The sequence below is a fragment of the Carassius carassius genome, chromosome 21 (genome assembly GCF_963082965.1).
Source record: "Carassius carassius chromosome 21, fCarCar2.1, whole genome shotgun sequence".
In the NCBI taxonomy this organism is placed as follows: domain Eukaryota; kingdom Metazoa; phylum Chordata; class Actinopteri; order Cypriniformes; family Cyprinidae; genus Carassius; species Carassius carassius.
The window spans coordinates 18,741,743-18,766,236 of NC_081775.1; the positions used below are offsets into that span (position 1 = coordinate 18,741,743).

A 24,494-nucleotide genomic window follows, 5' to 3' on the forward strand; every position below is an offset into this window, starting at 1 on the left:
TTTTATTTTACAATATCAGCAAACAAAATTGGTCTGTAACATGAATTATATGTTAAGAATGTAGGAGATTTCATATGCACAGGCCTGCATTACAATGTTGTGAAGAGACTTTATATTTGAGCATTTTTTTTTTTACTATTTTAAACATCCATCTAATCTAAAAGTAGAATGCAAAGCAGAACAAATCAACAACCAAGAAAATAAAAAAGCAAAATACAGAGGTAAAAGCTGACACAAGTCATTGGCATAAGAAAATTCGGACTACGGTTTTTAATTTAACATTCAATATCTTATAAACAAGCATCTGTCGCCGCACATCACCTTAAATCTTCTTGTATTCCTTTTCCAGTCTTTCTAGAAGTGTCCCTTCTAAAGCTCAGTAGTTAGGGATTTTTTGAGTTTAGCAGGTTCATGTATTTGCTGAGTTCATCGTTCAGGAAGGGAGGTCATTAAAGGTCATAGCTCTGTAACATCTGTGCCTGTGTTCTGTAAATAGATGCACAATTGAATCAGAACAGAAAAGGCTATTGAATTGCAGTGAACTCAACACCACACAAACACAAAGCAAAAATAGCACATACACACACCTGTAGCCCCTGGTAGTGCAGGACTGCATGATGAACTGAAGGAAATAATGAAGAAAGAGACAGAAAATCTGGAACAAAACCATGATTCTTCATCTGAGACAGTAGACCATCTACAGACAAACACACACAAAATAGAGTAAATAAATGACTGCATTAATTGTATTAAATACCAGTTCTTGAGGATGAACCATCTCTTTAAATGTCACATTACATATTATTATAAAGCCAAATGCCCCAGATCATGACACTATATTTGAGGCTGTGGCTGTACATGTTAGATGCGTAACCTGGACATGAAGCACAGAAAAACAAGGTCTGCGTGTTCTTAAAATCCTGAAGCACCTGTGACACAGAGAGAGTGGTAAGACATTTGATTTTAAACACGATCACGGTGACAAGCAGAATTTTAACTGAGATTTATTGGTTAGGAGTTAATGAGAGCCAGAAACAGGTCATCTATTTCTGTCCGTCCTTGGTAAAATATCAACACCTCTACGTGTGGGTACAAGTGTTACGTGTGTTCTGTGCCACTAACTGATTTGAATGAGCCTATGGCCACTGAGTCCATGAAGGTTACTCCACTGAGCTCCAAAATAACGCAATGCTGTGCACTCTGAGCCCCCTGCTGGTCTGGAGGTCTTACTTCAGGATTCTCATTAATGTCATTGCTAATTGTCTGCATACACAAAAATAATAATTCAATTTAGTCAATGAATGGAAAGCAGGGAGCTGTAATATAGGATGTACCTGTTTGAGTGATGTGAAGGTCTGGTCTGCATTGGCATAGTAAAGTGGATTAAAACAGGAAAACACAGTCACTCCAGGGATCTGGTGTGCCTGAACCAACAAATTCAGGAATAAATTACATTTAAAAATATGTTACATTTAAAAAAAACAGTTGTTTTAAATGAGCATATTTCACTTTTTCACTGTTTTTTTGATCAAATAAATATAGCCTTGGTGAACTTAAGAGACTTTGGTTAAGCTAATGCTTAAGATGATTTACCACATTTCAAAACGTAGCTTAGGCTGGTTTCTAGCTGCATTGTGTGCAAATATTACCTCTGAGTATTTCTCCAGATCCCTGTAACAGTCTGTGCCAGCAATATGTCCAAGAACAGCAAATCTGGGCCTGAGAAATTTAGAAAGAGGAAGAATGAGAGTTAGTATGAGAAAGAGGAAAAATTGAAAGAAAATAGAGAGAGACGCTGTAGATAACTATTCGACAATGCAGATTACTCACTTCTGTGTCCTGAAGACGATGGTAAACAGAGAGAAAACAATTGCAATGCCAAGCCCCAGGTCCAGATTAAACACCAAGGCACTGAACAGTGTCACTACCCACACTACCTGCAGTCTCAGTGGGAAACACACACAGGAAACACCCCTGGATGAGAGGCCTACATGGAACTGGATTTTGGATGAAATTGGCCCTTACCAGGTCCAAGCGGTCTGTATTCCAAAGTTTAGGCACATCTCTGACTTGTGCAAAAACCCCTTGCAGATTCACTAAAATAATGACAGCCAAAACTGTCTGAAACACAAAAATGCACTTTATAAAACCACAGTATTATGCTATATCCATATAAAATGTACTTTGTTATTGAAGATGGTATAGGGACCTTTGGTAACTGCTGAAAAAGGGGGCCAAATTTTAACAAGATTAAAAGAATTATCAGAGCAGACACCAGAGAAGAAACCTGGGAGAAAGAGAGAGGTCATGTTCATGGAGTTAAAACTGCAGTACTTCCACACCGAAACACACGATTTTGAAAAGTAACTTTCTTTTGTGCATGTGGTTTGCATTTTATCAGAATGCTTTATCACTTTTATGATAAGAATAACAAAGATGTTAATGGCCTGTGCCTTAATAATAGTCACATGTGGCATGTTCTTACAGCACAATACAGTTAGCTGTTTTATTTAAAATAATTAATAAGTTTGTACATGTACATTGTACATGAAAATATTTTAGTTAAATGTCTTCACTTCTTGTGGCCACTGCCTGATTAACAGTGTAATTATTTTCTGAGAAAACATTCAGTGTAATTCTCTCACATGTAAACAGGGATTGAACTGTTATGCATGTACCACAAGTTGCGCATGTACAACCCGAATTCCGGAAAAGTTGGGACATTTTTTAAATTTTAATAAAATGAAAACTAAAGGAATTTCAAATCACATGAGCCAATATTTTATTCACAATAGAACATAGATAACGTAGCAAATGTTTAAACTGAGAAATTTTACACTTTTATCCACTTAATTAGCTCATTTAAAATTTAATGCCTGCTACAGGTCTCAAAAAAGTTGGCACGGGGGCAACAAATGGCTAAAAAAGCAAGCAGTTTTGAAAAGATTCAGCTGGGAGAACATCTAGTGATTAATTAAGTTAATTGATATCAGGTCTGTAACATGATTAGCTATAAAAGCTTTGTCTTAGAGAAGCAGAGTCTCTCAGAAGTAAAGATGGGCAGAGGCTCTCCAATCTGTGAAAGACTGCGTAAAAAAATTGTGGAAAACTTTAAAAACAATGTTCCTCAACGTCAAATTGCAAAGGCTTTGCAAATCTCATCATCTACAGTGCATAACATCATGGAGAAATCTCTGTGCGTAAGGGACAAGGCCGGAGACCTTTATTGGATGCCCGTGGTCTTCGGGCTCTCAGACGACACTGCATCACTCATCGGCATGATTGTGTCAATGACATTACTAAATGGGCCCAGGAATACTTTCAGAAACCACAATAACACAATCCGCCGTGCCATCAGCAGATGCCAACTAAAGCTCTATCATGCAAAAAGGAAGCCATATGTGAACATGGTCCAGAAGCGCCGTCGTGTCCTGTGGGCCAAGGCTCATTTAAAATGGACTATTTCAAAGTGGAATAGTGTTTTATGGTCAGACGAGTCCAAATTTGACATTCTTGTTGGAAATCACTGACGCCGTGTCCTCCGGGCTAAAGAGGAGGGAGACCTTCCAGCATGTTATCAGCGTTCAGTTCAAAAGCCAGCATCTCTGATGGTATGGGGGTGCATAAGTGCATACGGTATGGGCAGCTTGCATGTTTTGGAAGGCTCTGTGAATGCTGAAAGGTATATAAAGGTTTTAGAGCAACATATGCTTCCCTCCAAACAACGTCTATTTCAGGGAAGGCCTTGTTTATTTCAGCAGGACAATGCAAAACCACATACTGCAGCTATAACAACAGCATGGCTTCGTCGTAGAAGAGTCCGGGTGCCAACCTGGCCTGCCTGCAGTCCAGATCTTTCACCTATAGAGAACATTTGGCGCATCATTAAATGAAAAATATGTCAAAGACGACCACGAACTCTTCAGCAGCTGGAAATCTATATAAGGCAAGAATGGGACCAAATTCCAACAGCAAAACTCCAGCAACTCATAGCCTCAATGCCAAGACGTCTTCAAACTGTTTTGAAAAGAAAAGGAGATGCTACACCATGGTAAACATGCCCCGTCCCAACTATTTTGAGACCTGTAGCAGAAATCAAAATTGAAATGAGCTCATTTTGTGCATAAAATTGTAAACTTTCTCAGTTTAAACATTTGCTATGTTATCTATGTTCTATTGTGAATAAAATATTGGCTCATGTGATTTGAAAGTCTTTTAGTTTTCATTTTATTAAAATGTAAAAAACGTCCCAACTTTTCCGGAATTCGGGTTGTACTGTAAATGTAACTGTAACATGAGGTTGTTTTATTAACAAAAAATACCAGGTGTTCACACCTGAGTTTGTCCGCCTGTACTCTCCTGTACTGCGCTGCGAGACATGGATCCGCTTACTGGAAAGCAATGGAACATCCCACCTATGGAGTTACACAGACCCATAGCCAACAGCTCCTACAGGAAAGAGAGCCCATTCATATAGTGCTGTCAAACGATTAATATCATCTGAAATAGAAGTTTTTGTTTACATAATACATGTGTGTGTACTGTGTGCATTTACTATGTATATATAAATACAAACACATGCATTTATATATTTAAGAAAAATATGCTGTTTATATATTTAACATATTTATATACAATATAAAATATAAGAATATAAATATATAAATGTATACACAGGTTAATATTTTCTAAATATATAAAGTGTGTATTTATATATACATTATAAGTACACACAGTACACACACATATTATGTAAAAAAAACAATTAAAAAAACGTTTATTTTAGATGCGATTCGCATTTAATCATTTGACAGCACCAGATCAGATGAAGGGAATGCTGCAAAATGTGTATTTATTGAGAACATATGGTTAAAGTTACACAAATTACTTGTTACCTGGTTGCTGTGAAAGGGGTACCCATGTTTATGAGCAAACATCATGCCCAATGAAGCTTGGAAACCATAGCCCACCACTGCCAACGCAAGAGCTGTCAATAACAGCTCCTGAGAGACAGAAAACTGATGGAAGCGAGGGAGGTGAGAGACTTAGAGTTAAACAAAGAAAGAATTAGCTTTAGCACCTAAATACTTCCTACTAATTGTTTTTTTAAAGAAAATCCAACACTCTGCTGACCCGGTTGGTATGGGTCCAACAATCTGTATTCCATACTGACCGGACAGATCAAACAGCACTGACGACACAGTGGCAAAGATAATCTACAAACATGAACAATTTATTACTGTTGCACAGAAATATCTTTAAAATACTGAAACCATGCTTTATAAGTCAACTAATGCAACCGGCAAAGCTAAACTAGATTACATTTTTAAACAATTGCTTAAAGAAATCAAATATAAACACCCACAAATGTTAGTTTTTGACCTGCCTGTATTAAATGTAATGTATTCCACAATAAACTGAGGAATGTAAACACATAAATAAAGCTAAATAAAAAAAAAAAAAAAAACCTTTCCGCACCAGTACCAACTCCCATGGAATGGGAAATCGAGAGCTCCAACGTGAATTCACCATCTTTCCACCAACAAGTATCACCAGGGAGACAAGGGACACTACTAGTGTCGCCAGTAACACTCTCCTGATTCCAGTCACAATGTTTGAAAACACCTGGCGGACACAGACACGTACATTTAACATCTGAGATGAACACAAGAGATAAAACACACGGTGCTCATTCTCACCCAGAACACAGCAAAGACGCCTCTGTGTCTGACTATGGAGATGCCCATCAGTAAAGGAAGCTGGTGAACAGTCACATGGACAGCAGCTGCGATAGTGTATCCACTGACCAACGGCTGAGACAACCACCGACACACCCCTCCACAACGCAGCACGTACAGCACAATCTATAGGGAGAGAGATTTATACACAAACACACACACACACCAATACAGGATTAATACAGCTTCTGTGTGCTTTACCTGTATCAGTCCACACAGAATGGTCAACAGAGCTGCAAAGGAAACTCTAGCACTTTCAGCCTCAATCTCATCACTCTCTGCTCCGCTGCCTGCCAACACAACATCACCTGCCACCGTACCGACCATGATGGAAAGGACAGAAAAAGTACCTGTGGATCAGAAAGATCATCAGCCAATCAGATAGATCTAAAGGTCAAATCAAATAAAGACAAAGCCATTATCATATAATAGATAACGTTTAATATGTTTTATTATATATTTCATACTTCATTTTATTTTAATGATTTCTTTCATTTATTGTTATTTTATATATATTTTAATTATATATTTATCTATAGTTTTTACTTTATTTTAGATTTAAGTGAAAGTGAAAGTGTAAAAGTGAAGTGACATTCAGCCAAGTATGGTGACCCATACTCAGAATTTGTGCTCTGCATTTAACCCATCCGAAGTGCACAAACACAGAGCAGTGAACACACACACACACACACACACACTGTGAACACACACCCGGAGCAGTGGGCAGCCATTTATGCTGCGGCGCCCGGGGAGCAGTTGGGGGTTCGATGCCTTGCTCAAGGGCACCTAAGTCGTGGTATTGAAGGTGGAGAGAGAACTGTACATGCACTCCCCCCACCCACAATTCCTGCCGGCCCGGGACTCGAACTCACAACCTTTCGATTGGGAGTCCGACTCTCTAACCATTAGGCCACGACTTCCCACTATTTTGCATAATTGTAGATTTTATTTTATAATTATACACTTTTTATTATACAATTATATAATTATACCCAATTTTACATGCATTTTATTTTATTATATATTTTATACTTTATTTTAGATTTACTGTATAATTGTGTATACTATTTATTTTATACTTCATTTTGTTTTATATTTTATTATATAAAACCAAATGAAGCATTAAATATATATATATATAGTAGACTCAATTATTTCATTATTTTATTTAATCTTTTTTAATGATATTTATTTACTTTTTATTTATTGTTATTATATATTTTATTTTCACTCAACAGTTCATCTGAATTTATTTTTTAATTATTTACAAAGACTCAAAGACAAAGATTTTTCTTACAAAGTGGCATTGTGTATGTTGTGTGTGTACCTACCCACAGAGATGTGTCTGGATGTTCCAAACATGAAGTAGATGAGAACAGGGTAGAAAGATGAATACAGACCAAACACTGGAGGAACTGCAACCAACAAAGCATTAGCCATCCCTATGGGAAGCAAAACGTCAAAAATTTAGTAATTTGTGTGCAGAAGATTGTATGCAGTTCTGTTCAATAGAATTAGTCATTATCCACTTCATCAGTCTGGTTTGAATCACAGTGCATTGTGAAGAAAATTATCAGCTGCCAGCTGATAATACAGATCTGTAGGTGTCTAAGATGATGAAAATCATAATCGACCTCTCACATCACAGACACTTCAAGTGTCTACACTCTCAGAGAACCCTAAAAATCTATTTCGATAGATGTCGAGACCTGTATCAACATAAATTCTTTATATTTTAGAATACAGTTGTCACATAACAGTCTGTAGCTCAAATAACACAGAAGAGTGTGTGTCTTAAACCTTGTGGGAGATGCATGATCCCCACACTGATTCCTGATATCAAATCTCCAATAGCATTTTTCCTGAGGGAGTACTGTGGCAGCCATGACAAGAGAGGTGCAATAGACAGGAAGCAGCTCTTCAGCCTTGCACCTGAACACCTGTAGCACAACAACAGAGAAATACGGGGGGGGGGGTCGGCATGTATATTTAGCATTGACAGTGTTCATTTTACGATCACAATTATGCTTCTTAAATAAGCTCCCACACTCACCAGCGCTCCTCCTTCAGCTTTGCCCAAATTGTTCGACGCGCCTTCAATCTGCGCTGTCCCAGGATATCTAGCTGTGCTTCATTCAAACCATAAACAGGATTGGGATTGAAATTCTCACTCTCTGAACATCTTTGATCGTCCATCTGTAAAACAGGCGAAAAAGTGGCTTAAACAGGAACAAGTGTATGAAATGATTTTGCTTCCCAAATGTGAGGTTGTTGTTATTTGGCTTTGAACTCGGAGCATACCTTATATTATCTTTTCACAGTAGTTAAACCAATTAAACTGGACATTTATAATTGGATGGAGACAGAGTCGTTATCCACTTTTCCTCTGACAGGCTACTAAAGGGTTATTTAATGTCTCAGATGTTCACTAACAACATTTATCGTTGGATCAGTGAAGGAAGTCTGTCATTGTCTTCGCTCTGACCAAAGGTTAGAAGACTTTAATCTACCACTCCTGAGAACAGAGATCAGATTGCACAACATCACATGAGAGACAGCTTGTACTGAACAGACCTGTGTCTATTTTTACTGCAGTACTTTAATAATGATCACCAGATAATGATTATGCAATTATGCGACTTTCTTACAAGAGGCAAGGCTGTTTTATCCAATGAGAAGATGCGCTGCTTTACAACAAATAATACTAGAAACTGACCTTTGACCCCATATAGAACAAGCTGAAGTTATAGAAGACATTATTTATTTATATGTTTATCTGTACATGAATAGAACTCAACACAAGCAGATGGCAAAACACCACAATGTGTTTTCCAGCATTTTTGAAGCTAATTTAAATATAAAGGGGATAAATTATCTAATACACAGTAGTACACAGGTTAAAACTATACCAAGTACAGCATTTGGTAGGAATGCACTAAATAAAGCATGTAAAACATCTGATCAAACCTAGGGCTGGGTAAAAATGATTTTAATGATTATTTTATCTTAAAAATGAAATAACTTGATCCTGTTTCATCAAGGAATGCGACTGTTCTGACTTTTTTCAGCATACGTTTTTCATCTTGCATCAAAATTCTATTGTATTTATTTAACATAATTGTATGCATTTGAAAATTAGAGATGGGTTCTGTTTTAATGTACCCAAGTTGACCTAAAATAAGATTTTAATACACAGGTTTGTGGCTCTTAATTTTTTTAAATAAATATAGTATTTGTATTATATCTATATTAATTGAGTTGAATCGAGAATCGAGTATAGAAAATCGAATCGAGAATCATAATTGAAAATCAAATCGAGAATAGAAACGATTTAAGAGCTTGTGAATCGAAATCAAATCGATCTGGAACATTTGAATCGATACCCAGCCCTAATCAAACCTAAAGGATTCAGTTTCTTAAGTGTTAAATGACATCAGCAGCCAAAACTGATAACACATCAATGCTCATCTGTGTCTTTTAGCACTCTCTGATAGGAGCACACGTGAGGACAGGTGACTGCACAGGTGCGTGTGCAGTAAAACTGGAAATAAGCTTATCATCAATTAGTTATCTTACCTTGTGTAGAGATTTCACCAAAAACTGTTCTGCGCGTCCAGAGGAAACCACTTTATTATCCCTGTGCACGACTTAAATAGCTCAACAAAACCGCAGGGCGCATGTGGGACGTTTCTCAGCTGAATTTCTCTCCTTAAATATTTTAATTGCTTTCTGTTGTTTAAAGGTCAGATTTATAACGTTACATCATATAAAATTCATCTCAAATGCTGTCTCCATCCTACAAAATAAACACCAGGGTTATTCTCTCCAACTCTGTTCCACTGGTTTATATAAGTGTTGACAGTGTTTAATATCAGAAGGCAAAAAAGGTTGCACAGCATCACACCCACACACACTAAATATACATTTAACAGCCTTAAAAAAAGTAACAAAAACAACAAACACAAGTTGGGGAACTTCCATTACTTCATTGGTCAGTACAAATAGAAATTAATTAAAATTAATTATATACATGAAACACTGATGTGAAGTCATAAACAATCATGTGTTTATGTACATGTGCTTACATTGTTTTTCCACATGATGCATTTCTGCCCTAGATGTGAACTCTCAGCACCATGTTTTTCTTTAGTAATGAAACTGCCTCAGCAGCACAGTGAGATCTCTGAGGCGCTCCGCTCTGCTCCGTGCAGACTGGTGAACCGGCAGCTCAAAAAATGAAAATGTGAAGCTACGAGAAAAGCTAAGATTTGTGACTTGCCTCAGAGGGGGCAAACGGGGAGGTCTAGAGGGGTGCCTTGGTGGGAGCGGCTTGCGTTTTACCCGGGCACTCAGACTATTCTCAGGTTCGGTGTTTGTGATTTGAGGAGGGGGTGGTGGAGGCTTAGGATCTGGTGCTGTGATTGGCTTCGAGTGGGCAAGAGGCAGGGGTGAAACTGGAGGGGGAAAACTGGTAAAGGATGACTCGGAGTGGGAGGAGCCTTCCCAGGGTGTCATGATGTCAGGGGCCACAGATGAAACGGGAGGATGGCTGCGTTTCCTCGGTTCGGCCTGAGGAGTGGATAGAGAGGGCCTCGCTAAAAACAGAAGAGATAAAAAATATAAGAATCTGAATTGTTTTGAGACCTGAAAAAAAAACTTTAATTCTCGTTAAAATTCATGTTTTTTTTTATGTAATTTTGACTACATATCTAAACTGTGTCTATTTTAATGCGGCCCAATATTTTATTACTGTGATTTTATTTCCGTAACTGTAACTTTACAATCTCATAATTGCAACTATTTCTTTTCATTGTGATCTAATATCTCTAATATAATATCTAATAACTATTTCTTTATTTTGTATTTGTGATGTTATGTCTCATAATTGCAGCTATTAGATAAAGATACAATATAGTGATTTTTATATCTCATATTTGCAAACATTTCTCACAATTGCAACTTTTATAAACACAATCAGTTCCGGTTTTATTATTTCTAAATCCCCCCTGTAATTAACTTCATCTTACACACATGTTCAGTTTCCATTATCATCTCGCCTAACAAGTCACATTACAAAGATGAATGTTTGGACAATAGCAGTTAATTAATTTAGCACCTCTTAAATTTCTATTGTCTACTGATGAGCTCAGGTAACACTGTGTAGACAGGAGGAACAAAGAGCAATGTAAACACACAGTTTATATGTCACACATCACATTACTTCACATATAATGAGTCTGGTTTATGAAAACATCTGATTTCTAGTTAAATCAGCTAATATCTGACAACAACTTCTCATTTAACAATGCACTATTGATTCCATATAGACAATAATTGTACCTGCTGATTTATTTCTTGATGAACCAATCAGTGGGAGCCTATCCTTCGATATCACTGCATTGTCCTGTAGTGAAACCACACACATAATTATGACTGTTTAAACAATATATTCTATTCTTTCCTGCATATTCTCTTGTATATTCAATCCATTTACTGTAATTTTTGTGGAACAGCGATACCTTATGTTTAGCCTCTTTTTGTTTTTGAGGCATCTTAGGGTTCTTCTTTCCAGATTCATTCTCTTTAAGAGCTTCCCTGAAACGTGACATCTTTTTTGTCAAGATCAGGAAACACACGCTGTGATTCATTTCAAACAAAAGACAATATTAGCCCCACAACACACAAATTCACACTTTTACTATTGCAGGACAGTTTTTTTATACTCACATTAATTTTTCATCCTCTTCTTTTTCACATTTTGTCTCCTATTTACGTTACATAAGATGATTTTTAAAAGAACATATTCTCATTCCTTTCACATTCTGCAAACCTTAATGGGGCTGATCTGTCTTCGTTAATATCAGTCTCTCCTTCACATGCTCTTCCTTTCTTCTCTTGCTTTCATTCGTTGTGCTGTGGATTAAAAGGGGTTGGCCATCAAGCTACTATGATGATGAACAAAAGGAAACTGGAGAACGGGGTAAAATATTTATACTTAGTTGCACAGCCAAAGCCCCCCAACACACTGTGTACCCTCTCTCTCTCTCTCTCTCTCTCTCTCTCACCCAGCCGCATACACCTGCTGGACTGTAGCCCAGGAAAACACTGATACATTATACGATCATGACTTTACGATCAAGCCATGAGCCGCTCACACACTTGCACGCATAAACAGCTGCATAAAAATTATATTTGGAACCTTTTAAAAGTTTGGACACACCTCCTAATTTTATACTATTAGTATTTTTCACATTATATAATAACAGTAAAGACATTAAAATATGAACTAACACAAATTGAAATGTGCATCTTTTGCCAAACATAAAAAAAATTATCTAAAAATTACATACAAACATGATTTATTTTACTTATTTGATTCATTTTTAGCATTTCAAGCACAAGCCTCAGTGTTATTTTAGGATTATTTACTGCTATCATATTTATTAATATTTTGAATATTTTTTTATTATGTTCAAAAATGTTCAAACTACTTTTGATTGGTTCTTTAGATCTGTATTGACTTTCATTGTTCCGCCTTAGTGAAAATAAAAATGTCCTCACAATTTACTTTAACCCAACAGAAAAAAAATTGTCACATATTAAAATAAAAAGTTCTTTATTTGAAAATCTCAAACTTAACAACTTAGAAAATCTTTAGAATCCTAACTTATAAATCACAAAGTCAGTGTTTTGTCCTTGAAACATGATGTGGAAATATCACTTTCTTTCTCTCCTCTTCCTTTATTTTCCTGTTAACATGCAGTTCATCCATTTTTCTTTCTGTCAACTGAAACAACTGTAAGCCCTTCCCACAAACAACCACCCAGGCTCCTCCCTCTTGTCCAAACCACGCCCACAACCCAGCTGCATCAGCAGTGTGTGAGAACAGCACCTTCAGTGGGTGGATTCCGTCACTGTTCATACTCCACAAACACAAGCGCTGGTCCGGTGAGGTGGTCACCAGTAGTGTGGGGCTTAGTAAGCATAACCCTGTGAGAGGGGAAGAGTGTGCCAAGGGCACTGACCAATGGGCAAGCAGCTGTAGAGACATGCCTCCATTTTCTTGCTTTTTCTGATCTATCTTAATGTGCATTAGAGACAGTTGTCCATCATCTCCACCTGTGGCCAATGAGATAACATTCTCCTCCATTTGCCTCATTTCTCTCCTAGGTGAAATGGTAAGCGCATTGACTCCACTTTGATGGACAGGAATGGAAAAGAACGGGGCTGATGGACCTGAAGGACAGAAATGGTAATTGTTATTAACATATACACAATTTAGAGTTCTATAACCAGATGGCATCCGAAACTGTGGGACATAGCACTGATTCAGTCAGTTTTTTATGCTTAGACTTGTAATAAATGAAAAATTATTTGATAAATTTTATACAGATAAACATACTCCCAGAGCAAAGGCACTGTCATTTTTTTAGACCTTAATAACTGTGGTCTCAATGAGATGTTGTTGTATGAGAAACAACTGCAAGATTCTTAAATAAAATAATAATAACACTATTGAGCGTGTTTTTTGGGGAAAGGTCTGGAACAATGTAAGTACATAAAGACTTACAATACATTTTTGTATTTTATTTCTGACTGAACATACCCATTTAACATATATAATAAATGCAAACAAATAACATAAGTCATTTAAGTTCTTCTTAACTACAGCATAACTAGGACAGAGTTATTCATACATTAAAAAAATCAGCACGTTATTAAGTGTTTATGTTCTGGTGTATGTATGACTCACCCTGCCAGCTGACACTAGCCTTACTGTTCAAAACTGCTGTTAAATCCCACACAGATATACAACCATCTGTAGTGGCACTGAACAGCAACAAAAGCCTGAGACAGAAAGAGGACAAAGGAAAATAAGTTTAAGAAATGTTCAAATATGGAATAAGTGTTTGATAAATGCACATCATGTCCTTACCTTCTGTCCAGGCAATCCTCCAGCTTGTAGGTGGCGACGCTGAGCACACACCTCTGATGGTAAAAACACTCCCAAAGCATGTCAACACTACTACTGCTCTCAGTCACACTGAAAAGCCTACAAATGAAAACACACAGTCTCAAAAGATTAATTATTGAATGTTTAAACATATGAATTTAAAAGGGTTTCATGCAATATGTTCATAATCTTTATTCAAGTTACCTTACTGCACCATCACTACAGCCCATAGCCAGCAGGACACATTCAGTCCCATTATGCACAACAGACATGGACATGTACCTGCAAACGTGAGAAAACATTAGCACAAATAAGATCATAATTTAATCTCTCACAATAACCCCCCTGTACATTGTATTGTCCGCCATCTGGCGGTTAGAAATCTTTAGCTGCAACCAACAATCAAAAAACATTGGACCCAAATGATTTTCATCCTATAGGAAAGAAAACAATACTGAAACATTTTTTTCAAATTATCATCTTCTGTGTTCTACAGAAGAAAGTTATACAGATTTGGAACATCATCAAGGTGAGTAAATGATGACAGAATTTTTATTTTTGGGTGAATTATCCATTTAAGCATTATTTGAACTTTAGATCCAAATTTGGAAAGGAGAGAGTATTTTAACATATACATTTACAAACACACATGCACCTTGTCTCTGGATCCATTTTGACAGTCTTGTGTCGGTTCCGCTTCCGTTCCCACTGTTCATCCAATCGATGGCCAGCTATCTGAGTGACCTGACAGACTGGCTGACCCTGCTGCTCATCCAAACGAATCAAGAGCCGATAACACTGCAGCTGGGCCCGGCCACCCGCAGAAAACACCAAAGAACAGACCGAGGTGGTATCGTCATCTCCCCCTTTTTCATTAGTTTCTCTTCTTCTGATTGCAGCCAGCGCACGAACATTTGAGATATGATCCGTTAGAACTGAGAGCACTTTAACAGTTCCACTCTTTGCACTGATGGCGAGTACACCTACTGTTGTATCCTCCCCTCCAGTAACAAAAACTTCCCAAAGTTCTGAAAATTGTCCAGTCTTGGTGAGACTACCAAGATGGCAAATACAGCTGATGCCTCGTCCATGTAGCCCCTCTTTCACTGTGAGTCCATTCACATCGGTTTCTGTGGATGCTAATGAGCGTGATGCCATGACAGCTCCATGCTTGATGAACACAAGGGTACCTTGTCCAAGTGTATCTGCTTGAGGATCTGTGACGGCGTATATCGGGTGTTTATAGGCCCAGGATCGATGGCCACCTCCGCAGGCAACTGATAAAAGCTTCTCTTGTCTGTGTGGGTCCCATATAATGAAGTGAACCGAATGGAAGCCAACCATTACAAACCGAGTTTCGGCTACGCTTGCACTCCCTAGATCGATCTTCCTCTTCTCGATTTCCTCGTTCAGCAACTTTTCCTGTACCTCAGGTCCATCCGAGCCCAGAAACAGAACTTTCTCTATCCACTCCATGCCTCTGCAGGCCCGTTGAACTCTGCGTACCTTCAGGACACTTTCTTCAACAGTTAGTATTCTTACAGATCCATCTCGACCTGTACTGTAACATAATTCTTGATACTCACACACAGAAGTCACACCTTGCTTTCCATGCACTCCATAAAGGGTACTGATGGGAGACAGAGGACTACCATGGTCTGATTGCTTGTTTTCAGTTTCTTTCTTTTCTAAGTCTGTTCTTCCTTCATTTCTTCTGACATTCTCTTCTGTATCATTGTAGAGCAGTAGTGACCCTCTCCGGTCACCACAAAGATACAACCTCTTTCTCTTGGACAAGGTAACTGCAGCAGTCAGCCAGCGTTTGGCACAGGGTGGCAGCAGGAATGGAAGAAGAGTTTCCTCTTGCATATGCAAGCCTGATTCATCCTCTGTCACTGTTATTGTCCATCGGTAAACCAGTCCCTCTGAGCCTGATGCAAGAAGACACCAACTCCAGGACCCTTCAAACAATCCTTTGGCCCAAAGTACAGAGTGAACTTTACCCTCGCCAGCTCTTAGCAAGGCTCCAACACCTGGCTGCCCTACAAGGAACACCTGGACACCTCCGTTTAGATTACCCACTGCACACACCCACACAATGCAATCTGAATTCTGGACTTGGATGCTTGTGATATCCATCACACAATAGGACTGGAATTCTGCTCCCCCTTGCCAAATGACATCCCAGGAGTCACCCTGACTAAGGTACACCTCTCCTTGATCAGTACAGACCAGAATTGTATTCAATTCACCCTCTCCCACAAATCGGACCACTTTGGGACAACCCTGCCCTTTAAACCCCAGATCCAACTGAGTCTCTGCATGAGTTTCATCACAGTCTTTCTTCTCCTCTGCCACTCTCCATATTCTTACCCCACCATCTGCACCTCCGGTAGCCATCCATCCCTCCTTACAGCCTATACTTCCCTCGCTGACAGCCAGAGCCCTCACTCCACCTGACCTATGCCCTCTAAATGTACGTCCCACCTTTCCTTCACCTCCCCATTTCCAGAGCAGGCAAGCTCCATCTTCTCCTGCACTGAACACACGGTTTGATGCAAGCCTGACACAGAAGACCCGTGCCTGGTGCCCAAAAAGCACACAAAGACATGTTGGTGATTCCTCTCCACAGCCTGCATCTCCACCCAATGTGCCAACACTCCACAAACGGACACTTCGGTCATCGGAGGCAGATGCCAGCCACCCAGATTTCTGAAGGTAGCAAAGGCTAAAAATAACTCCAGTGTGGCCCAACAGGCGTCTCTCTACCTGGGACTTGCCATCAGGTTTGGTCCCTGTGGGCCTCCACAGCACAAGCTGATTGAAAACAGTCCCACCTACCAGCACTAAAGAATCCCAATTTGGACCAATCATAAGTGCTGAGTAAAGAAGACATGTCTCTACGCAAGAGTAGAAGGAAAGAACATTACCAGATTCTGCATCTAAAAGCAACACAGCATTGTGAGCCAAGGATATGCCTAACAGTGGGTGTGGTTGTGTTTTAAGCCAATGAATGTCCAGAATCCAGTCTTGAAGCTCCAAGACAGGACCAATGAGCTTTAGGCATCGTCCTTCAGTATTGAAGCTGACAAGCCGAACTCCTTTTCCTCCAAAAACAATGATGTCCTCCTTGTTGTTGGCCAAAACAGAACTTTCTGATGAAATTACATTGTTGAACAGTCTCTCTCCAAACTGATGCTTTCTACTAGGTCGTATACCATGGATACGGTAATTATGAAGAACATTTAAGGATGCATATTCTTTAGGAGATGCCTGAAGGCTGTACACAGAGAGGACTGGTCCCTCACCTACAAAATGACACAATTAACAGGAAAGAATTGATCAAATGAATATGAATATTTTCATTAAGATAAATAGACAAATGCACATTATGGATATTGAGAGACATTTGAGCATTTCCCAAGCACATGTTCCTATTAGTACAAGAAGAAAATTTACCAGAGGAAGTAAACTTAGATAGTCTTTGCCAAGATACAAAACTCAGCAGAAAAAAAACCTCCAAAATGGCCCACGAGTCATGGTCTGCATACTTTATTCCAACATGGATTTTTAGTTTGATGTTTTGCTACCTGTTCATTAAATGAATGAATGTCAGTCACCTGTCAGCAGGAAATCCTCCCCCATGAATTCCAGTGCAGTCACTGGAGCAACAAGCACAGTGCTCTTCATCACAGCAGACTCTACAGGACATGCCATTTCAAGCGGTCTGAACAGCAGGCTGAAGACTTCTGGAGCACAACGTAAACATTACAGCATTATTCACTATTGTCAAGTAAATGAAAATAAATTAAATGCATATTGTTTGCAATGGCTTTTACCATCCACTTTTTCCTAATAAGTTCCATTTAAAAAGACTGAAATTAATCATAAAGCTGTGCAAAATAATTCTTATCCATTAGCTTGACTGAATGAGCTGTACATGTTTCTTTATGTTTTATTTTCAGACTGAAGGAGAATACCATAACACTTGGTATTTTAATGTGACATGGATAGTACAACAACATCTATGGCAAGAGCTCTTTTCAGCCCAATGCATTCATCTCCGTATAATTTCTTTATTTCCCCCTTTCCATTCTGCCATTACAACATGAAAAAAAAGATTCTCCCAAATTATTTTTAATAGGAATTATAATGAATAATTCACTGGAATGCACAAAAAAATGTCTCTTTCCAGGTTTGTTTTCAAATGGATGGTTCAAAATGTAATTGTGTCCCCATTTTACTTCTAATCACAAATTAAGAGTCTATCCTATAATATTACTAAAGTAGGTAAATCCAATATTTGTAAGCTATCAAAAATATGGAAATAACTTTGAAATATTATCACTCAATGTTAATGTGAATGTTGCACATAATATATACAGATATTACCGAAGTGATTAGCATCTTGGTTATATTGACGCAGAAAGAATTGCTTTTAATAGCTTTTGTGGGTATTTGTGTTGTTGAAAGTATTTTGTTAATGCTTTTACACTTTTAAACATCCTCCTAATTTTCACAAAGGTTGTGAGTTATTAGTTAATTATTAAACATTATAAACATTATTAAAAACATCCTAATAAATATATCTAATGTTGTGCACACCTGAATCATTCGTATATCTGTGGGATGAAAATAGAAAAATAATCCCACACACTACTTAAACTTGAAAACATTAGAATGGTATTTGATTACAATATATATTTCGCCAAGCATTCAAATAATGTATCTCTTAAATTGTGACTGCAGTTGTATCTGATCAAATGTGCATTCTTATTCTTTAGCTTGGGTTAAACTAATTAATTTTACTTTGTTGGAACAGCAGCTATGCTAATGATGTCTCTATTTGTTTCTATGTTTTGCCACGGGTAACTAGGATTTACACAAGCTCCAGTCTGGATCCAGAACACCTGAGAAGAGATGATGCTGACCCCTCAGAGAGGACCTCATATGATGCTAACCCTGAATCAACAAACAGAACTAGCAAATATTGCTACAATTGTGATTGCATCATATAATAATTGCTGTTAATAATGTTCATCGTCAGGCTGACTACGTCTTGTATTAATTTTTCAGAAAAATCCTGTCATACGCGCACAAACTGACAGTCACTTTTTTTATTGTAGAAACATATTAATTTTCTGTAAAGTTGCTTTGTAATGATTTGTATTGTAAAAGCCACTATACAAATAAACTAGAATTGAATTTAATATACTTAAAAAGTATTTATAGAAGTATGACATTTATATATATTATATAAATATTTCAATAAAAAATTTTTCGATGAAGGTCGAGGGATTAAATACAACAATAAAAATAATAATTAAACCTTGACTAAAAAAAGATAACATTTTTTATGTTTACCAGCATGTACTTTGAATTAACTTATATCAGAGAACCATACACTTATCAATGTCTGGGTATATAAAAATATAAACTTAAAATAAATATTTTAGGTCAAACAACATTAATGTTATAATTTAGACCCGGCTTACATCACCCTATTGGACAATGTATATTAAACTGTGGAACATAACAGTCTGGTTCCTAACTTTTCTGATTAATTACAATTATAAAATGCCCCTTCATTTTACCTGCTCTAAATACTATTGAAAATTCCAGCTAACACTTTTCAAAGGACAACTACTATAAAGTGTGTGTGTGTGTGTGTGTTTTCTTTTTTTTTTTTTTTTTTACAAAGGATCGACGGAGGATCTACCCATTAATTGAAAGAATGAACATCAGTCGTCGTCTGTCAACAGGACAGTCAACGTTATGTTAACGTTACCTTAAAATTAATTTTCTAGCAGGGATCTGTCTGATTCTGCATGTTCGTCATGGTAATAACAACCCTGTCAAGTTCAGTTAGACTTACGCTTCCTCTGTAGAGACGGTATCTTTATTAATCGCGGAGGTGAAATGGAAAAGGTATGTATTCTCTCTCATACTGGTTCCAACATGTTATGTGCTGCTGCGTGCATGCGTTCTCGCTTCCTCGTTGACATCGCGCAGCGTCCAATCGCGCTCTTCAATACTGCACAGACCGCACCAAGCTCGCCGTCAATTGGATGAAACGAGTCCTGCGCTTCCTGTTGTTAAAAACGCGTAGATTTGTGCATTTGCCTGATGAACAAATCATATGCATTTAGTGCCTCTCAAGAGAATGGTATACAAATCATATAAAATGCACAAACCACTGAACTGTCTTTTTTTTTGACGCCCGGAGCGTCATTTTGCGCATGTGTCTCCAGTCTGTTGTTTAAATTTCTTATGGACCGCTTAAACCCAGGGGGTGGGGACAAAGTGTAATATTTTCGGAATAAAATCGTCAGACTGATGATTGCATGTAAGTAGGGTCATTATAATAATATAATATCATTTTGTCATAAGCTGTAAATGCTTGAGAGATTGGTTAAGAATATAGAGCTCGAGCTGTAGTCTTAAATCGCAGCTCAGCTTCACTTCTGTAGTGCGATGCTCGGGTTTAGCGCTGTGGCTAACGAGACCAGCGGATCCATAATAATAGTAATAATCATCAAATGCAGTCTGTTCCTCCTTCACCTGAATTAAATGGCGAATCTGTAATTTTGAAGGCTCGTTTCTACTTTTTTCATTCTTGCATTTAATAGCGATGCGAATTCTGAACGGATTGTTGAGTCTGACCGTTGCAATGAGTCGGTTAAAGTAACGTTAGTTCACAAAAACGGACCGAACGATTCGTTTTCTGAAACAACCTGAATGAGTCAAGAATCGATGAGTGAGTTGCTAATGAAAACATTTGGAGTGAACCTAACATTTTAATTAATTTTAACTAAATAGATGAATTGTTATTAATTGGAAATGTATTTTAACAGTTAGTTTTAATAAATATAATTTATCAAGTGCAAAACCTTTTCAGCCAAGAGATGTAAACGAATGTAATAACAATTTAAATACACATTTTATTTAAATTATGAATTATGAGACAAATGAAATTACAATAAACGTTTTTATCAACAAAACGACGACGTCACCATGTAGAATAATTGCTGGACTGTTTTTATCAACCTGTTCTTTGAAACGAACTGTTCAAAAGAACCGATTCTCAGGAATCAATTCGTGGAGCACATTAGACCCCCCCCCCCCCCCACACACACACACACACATAGACATACACACAAAGATCAAATGTTTCATTATTCCTTCCAAGAGTAGGAGCAGATATTAAGATTCAAAAGATTATTCATTAAGATTATTCCCTTCATTTTGTTTCCTGTCTGCTGAATTACAGTATCCACATGTGTACCTGGTGACCCCTTGCGCATGAGGTGGATCCCCCCGGATGCATTTCTGTTGAACTCTGAAGCAGTTTACCTGTGGCATCCAGAGTTTAACATCTCACTGCAGCTAAAACTCAGGAAGTGTACTGCACATGACGGCACCAAACCAACCTCACCTTCCTGTAATGCTGGAGTGTAATACTCAGAAACTAACACTGTGATACTGCAAATGTTACCATGTAAAAAGTTTTTCAAACTAGATTGTTGAAAATAATACTAGTGCGATACATTTTCTACAAGTGAAGTAACACATAATACCTCAATATAAGCCTTCTTACCCAGTTACACACAAATACACTCATGCTGACCACCATGACGTACCGCATGCCAAACTTCACTCTGGAGCAGAAGCTTTTCCTGCTTCGGAGAATTCATGCGGTGGTGGACACAGTCCAGGACTTTCGGAAAGACACCAACACTACTGTGCACCGGAACGCTGTATGGGCAGAGCTGGCCCAGGCCTTCAATGCGGCGTTCCCTAGTCGACCCCCCAGCAGCATCGGCTCTCTGAAGACGCTGTGGAAACGGCTGAAGGTGGAATGTCGTGTTGCGCTGCAGAAGCGACAGGAACAGCAGGCAGCTGGGTTTCCTGTGTCTGCCCTCTCTCAGGTAAACTGAAGTCTTACGTTAATTCAGTTATATGAATTGGAAATTCTAGTAACACACAGTGTGGTTGTGTGTGGTTCTTGTCAGGTGCAGAGAGAAGTGATTGCCCTGGTACCGAACCTCATCTCCTGTCTGGAGGAGGTAGACGGAGATAGCAGCTATGTCTCGGTTAGGGGTAGCTCACCTGGAGCAGGTATTTAATAGTCATGTCATGTCATGTCTATTACAGGATGAAATACTACCACTCTTCCCAGCTGTCAGCTCTGTAATTATACAAGGAAGGTGAATAATTGAGTCATTCTCTCTCTTGTAGTGATGGGGCTTTCAGGCACTAATGGGAGTGAGCACGAAGATGCTGACCACAGTCAAAATGATGTAAGACTGAAATCAGTCTTGAAAGTCTTGAAAGGATTACTGAAGTACCTCTTAAGCTAAACGTTTTCTTTTATATTGCAAATTTTATATGTCTTATGGCATGGAAAGTGTACTTGCTTGCACCAATTTTTTGTGTGTGTGTGTGTGTGTGTGTGTGTGTGTGTTAAAGTGTTAACATTTTACATGCGGTAAACAGGAAATGTGGAGAAAATGTAATATAAATGTATTTATTCATTTATAAATAGAAATATTAATTTATAATTCTATACCGAAAATACACTACCATCCATATGTTGTGGGTAAGATTTTTTTTTAAAGAAATTGACAGTTTAAATATTTATTATAAATAAATGTGGTTTTGATGAACTTTCTATTCATCAAAGAATCCTAAAATAAAATGTAACCGTTTCCACAAAAATAGCTGACAACTGTTTTTAACATTGATACTAACAAGAAATGTTTCTTGAGCAGCATATTAAAAAGTTTGTTTGACAGAAAATGTGACACAGAAAACTCAGATTTGGCATCACAGTAATAAATCACATTGTAAACTGTTAAAAGAGTTTTACTTTATTTTTGCTCAAATAAATGCAGCTTTGGTGAACATAAGGGACTTTAAAAACATTTTAAAAATCTTATTAAATAAAACAATTAATTTAGCTTTTTATTATAAAACTGATATATACTATATATGAACAATTTTATATTAAAAGAAGATATATAAATAATTTTTTTAAAGGGGTCATTTTTGTCACATTCTGTGTTCCATACACTAGGCATGTACATTTTCACCAGTGTTGCATTCATTGCATATTTCCTGTGTTTACTGCATGTACAATGCATGCATGTATACTCTCAATATAGCATGCAACTTTGAGCCTTATTACATAAATGTACAGCAATTATGATGCTATTAAACTTCCCTTTTTACAGGAAGTAGACAGCAAGGAGAACTTAGCCATTGAACTTGGATTGGTCTCTCAGACTCACCCACCTGTTAACTCTGGGATTCCTCCTGGCACTGCTTCCTCTCCTCTCCACTCTCATTCAGTCTCTTCCAGGTCCAGCCGTCCCTCCCTCATCTACCAAACCCATGCAGGAAGCACCTCAGGGCTGGGATCAGGGACTAGGGGTTCAAACTTTGATACCCCACACAGAGAGCTTGTGATGCCACGTGCTCCTGCCGGAGGAGCAGTTGAGAATTCATTACCGCCAATGGACTCTTGTACCTCAAACCCGAAATGGGAGGCACGTCGACAGGAACTGTTTGAGCTGGAGCATCAGCAGACGATGAGTCTGTTACTGCTGCAGCAGTGTGTGTGGGAGGAGAAGAGGAAAGCAGTGAGACAAAAGGAGAAGGCGGCGCGGGCCAAGAAGAGATATTATCAAGCCAAACTACGGAAGTTCGCCACAGATCCTCCACCGTCCAGTAGTGACAGCGAGGATAACGAATATCTACAGACTTGAATTCAGATGTTTATGGCATCTTAGCTATGTTTGCTTTCTTTTTTTGAAAGTCATTTTTTATTGTAGCAGTGCTGTTTATTTACAAAACAGTATGTTTTTTATTGTGGACTAAATGTAATTGGTGTTTAGGAATGTACCATGTGTATCATATGGAGGGGGGAATTCACTCGAGCAGGCTTTGTTCCAATAGCCAATACAAATCTGATTTCCTTTCATACTCTCTCTCATCAACACTAATGCTGCATTCCATTCAGTCAAAAGTGGGATAGTTAAAGGGATAATTCACCTAAAAATTTAAATTCATTATTTACTCACCCTCATATTGCTCCAAACTGTGTGACTTAGTTTCTTAGTGACTTAGTTATTTTGTCCATACAATAGAAGTAAATGGGTCCAGTGTTGTTGAAAACAGTTGAAATATTTCTCAAATATCTTTTGTGTTCTGCCGAACAAAAGTAAGTCATATATGTTTGGAGAGACATGAGAAGTAAACGACAACAGAAGGTAGATTATGACATATAAAGAATCAAATCGTAATGCTAATGTTAGCGTCGCAATTGTCAACAAAGAAGCCTTTTAGCATCCAATTTTCCCAGCATTTGTTTAACATGATAAAAATTATCAAGATAAAAGCTAATTTACCATTTTTTACAAGCCTGCAAGGTTTTATTATAATGTAAATACTTTGACCTGTTAATAAATTGAATTTGCTTAAAAGAGTGAATGATTATCATGCACTGTCTCTCTGGGTCTCGTGTTTAAGTGATATCATATAACAAAAACAACCGAAAATCTAATGTTAGGGAAGTGTTCCAAATGGGAGATTGGAAATTGGAGTGCAATAGTTGAACACATCCATCTAGTGCATGTTAACAATGGAAAAGCAGCGCAGTGGAATGCAAAAACATGTTCTTTGTGCAGCCCAAAACCCTCGCCCAGTCAGGCCAGAACTGAGCAGTGAGGAGACGTTTAGTCCTGATACTTGTGCTTGATGAGAAGAGGAAATGAACTGAAATTAGATTTCTGATGTTACTA

The 24,494-nt window shown here is 37.9% G+C and overlaps 3 protein-coding genes and 1 pseudogene across 5 annotated transcripts; 1 reads left to right on the top strand and 3 right to left on the bottom strand.

Annotated features, from left to right (window-relative positions):
• Positions 1–21: 21 nt before the first annotated feature.
• On the bottom strand, positions 22–8,418 carry LOC132097711 (solute carrier family 26 member 6-like; annotated as a pseudogene).
• A 1,327-nt stretch (positions 8,419–9,745) lies between these two features.
• Positions 9,746–11,642, bottom strand: LOC132097710 (uncharacterized). The gene is made up of 4 exons (XM_059503594.1): positions 11,466–11,642; positions 11,258–11,375; positions 11,079–11,142; positions 9,746–10,333 (listed from the first exon to the last, which is right to left on the bottom strand). The coding sequence occupies exons 2-4, from the start codon at positions 11,345–11,347 to the stop codon at positions 9,885–9,887; spliced, it is 603 nt and encodes a 200-aa protein (XP_059359577.1). The 5' UTR covers positions 11,348–11,375; positions 11,466–11,642; the 3' UTR covers positions 9,746–9,884.
• A 695-nt stretch (positions 11,643–12,337) lies between these two features.
• Positions 12,338–20,372, bottom strand: wdr6 (WD repeat domain 6). Of its 3 annotated transcripts, none has more exons than XM_059503590.1 (7): positions 20,254–20,372; positions 17,313–17,441; positions 14,348–17,000; positions 13,897–13,974; positions 13,675–13,791; positions 13,492–13,586; positions 12,338–12,974 (listed from the first exon to the last, which is right to left on the bottom strand). In XM_059503590.1, the coding sequence occupies exons 2-7, from the start codon at positions 17,407–17,409 to the stop codon at positions 12,421–12,423; spliced, it is 3,594 nt and encodes a 1,197-aa protein (XP_059359573.1). In that variant the 5' UTR covers positions 17,410–17,441; positions 20,254–20,372; the 3' UTR covers positions 12,338–12,420. The 3 variants fall into 3 exon arrangements, with proteins under 3 accessions (XP_059359573.1, XP_059359572.1, XP_059359571.1); XM_059503589.1 differs by lacking the exon at positions 20,254–20,372 and adding an exon at positions 19,568–19,701 and having other exon boundaries at positions 17,313–17,438; XM_059503588.1 differs by lacking the exon at positions 20,254–20,372 and adding an exon at positions 19,568–19,698.
• Positions 19,907–23,804, top strand: LOC132097709 (uncharacterized). Its single transcript, XM_059503592.1, has 5 exons — positions 19,907–20,038; positions 20,963–21,620; positions 21,705–21,810; positions 21,931–21,992; positions 22,926–23,804. Exons 2-5 carry the CDS (start codon positions 21,312–21,314, stop codon positions 23,457–23,459), a joined length of 1,011 nt encoding a protein of 336 aa, XP_059359575.1. The 5' UTR covers positions 19,907–20,038; positions 20,963–21,311; the 3' UTR covers positions 23,460–23,804.
• Positions 23,805–24,494: the final 690 nt, after the last annotated feature.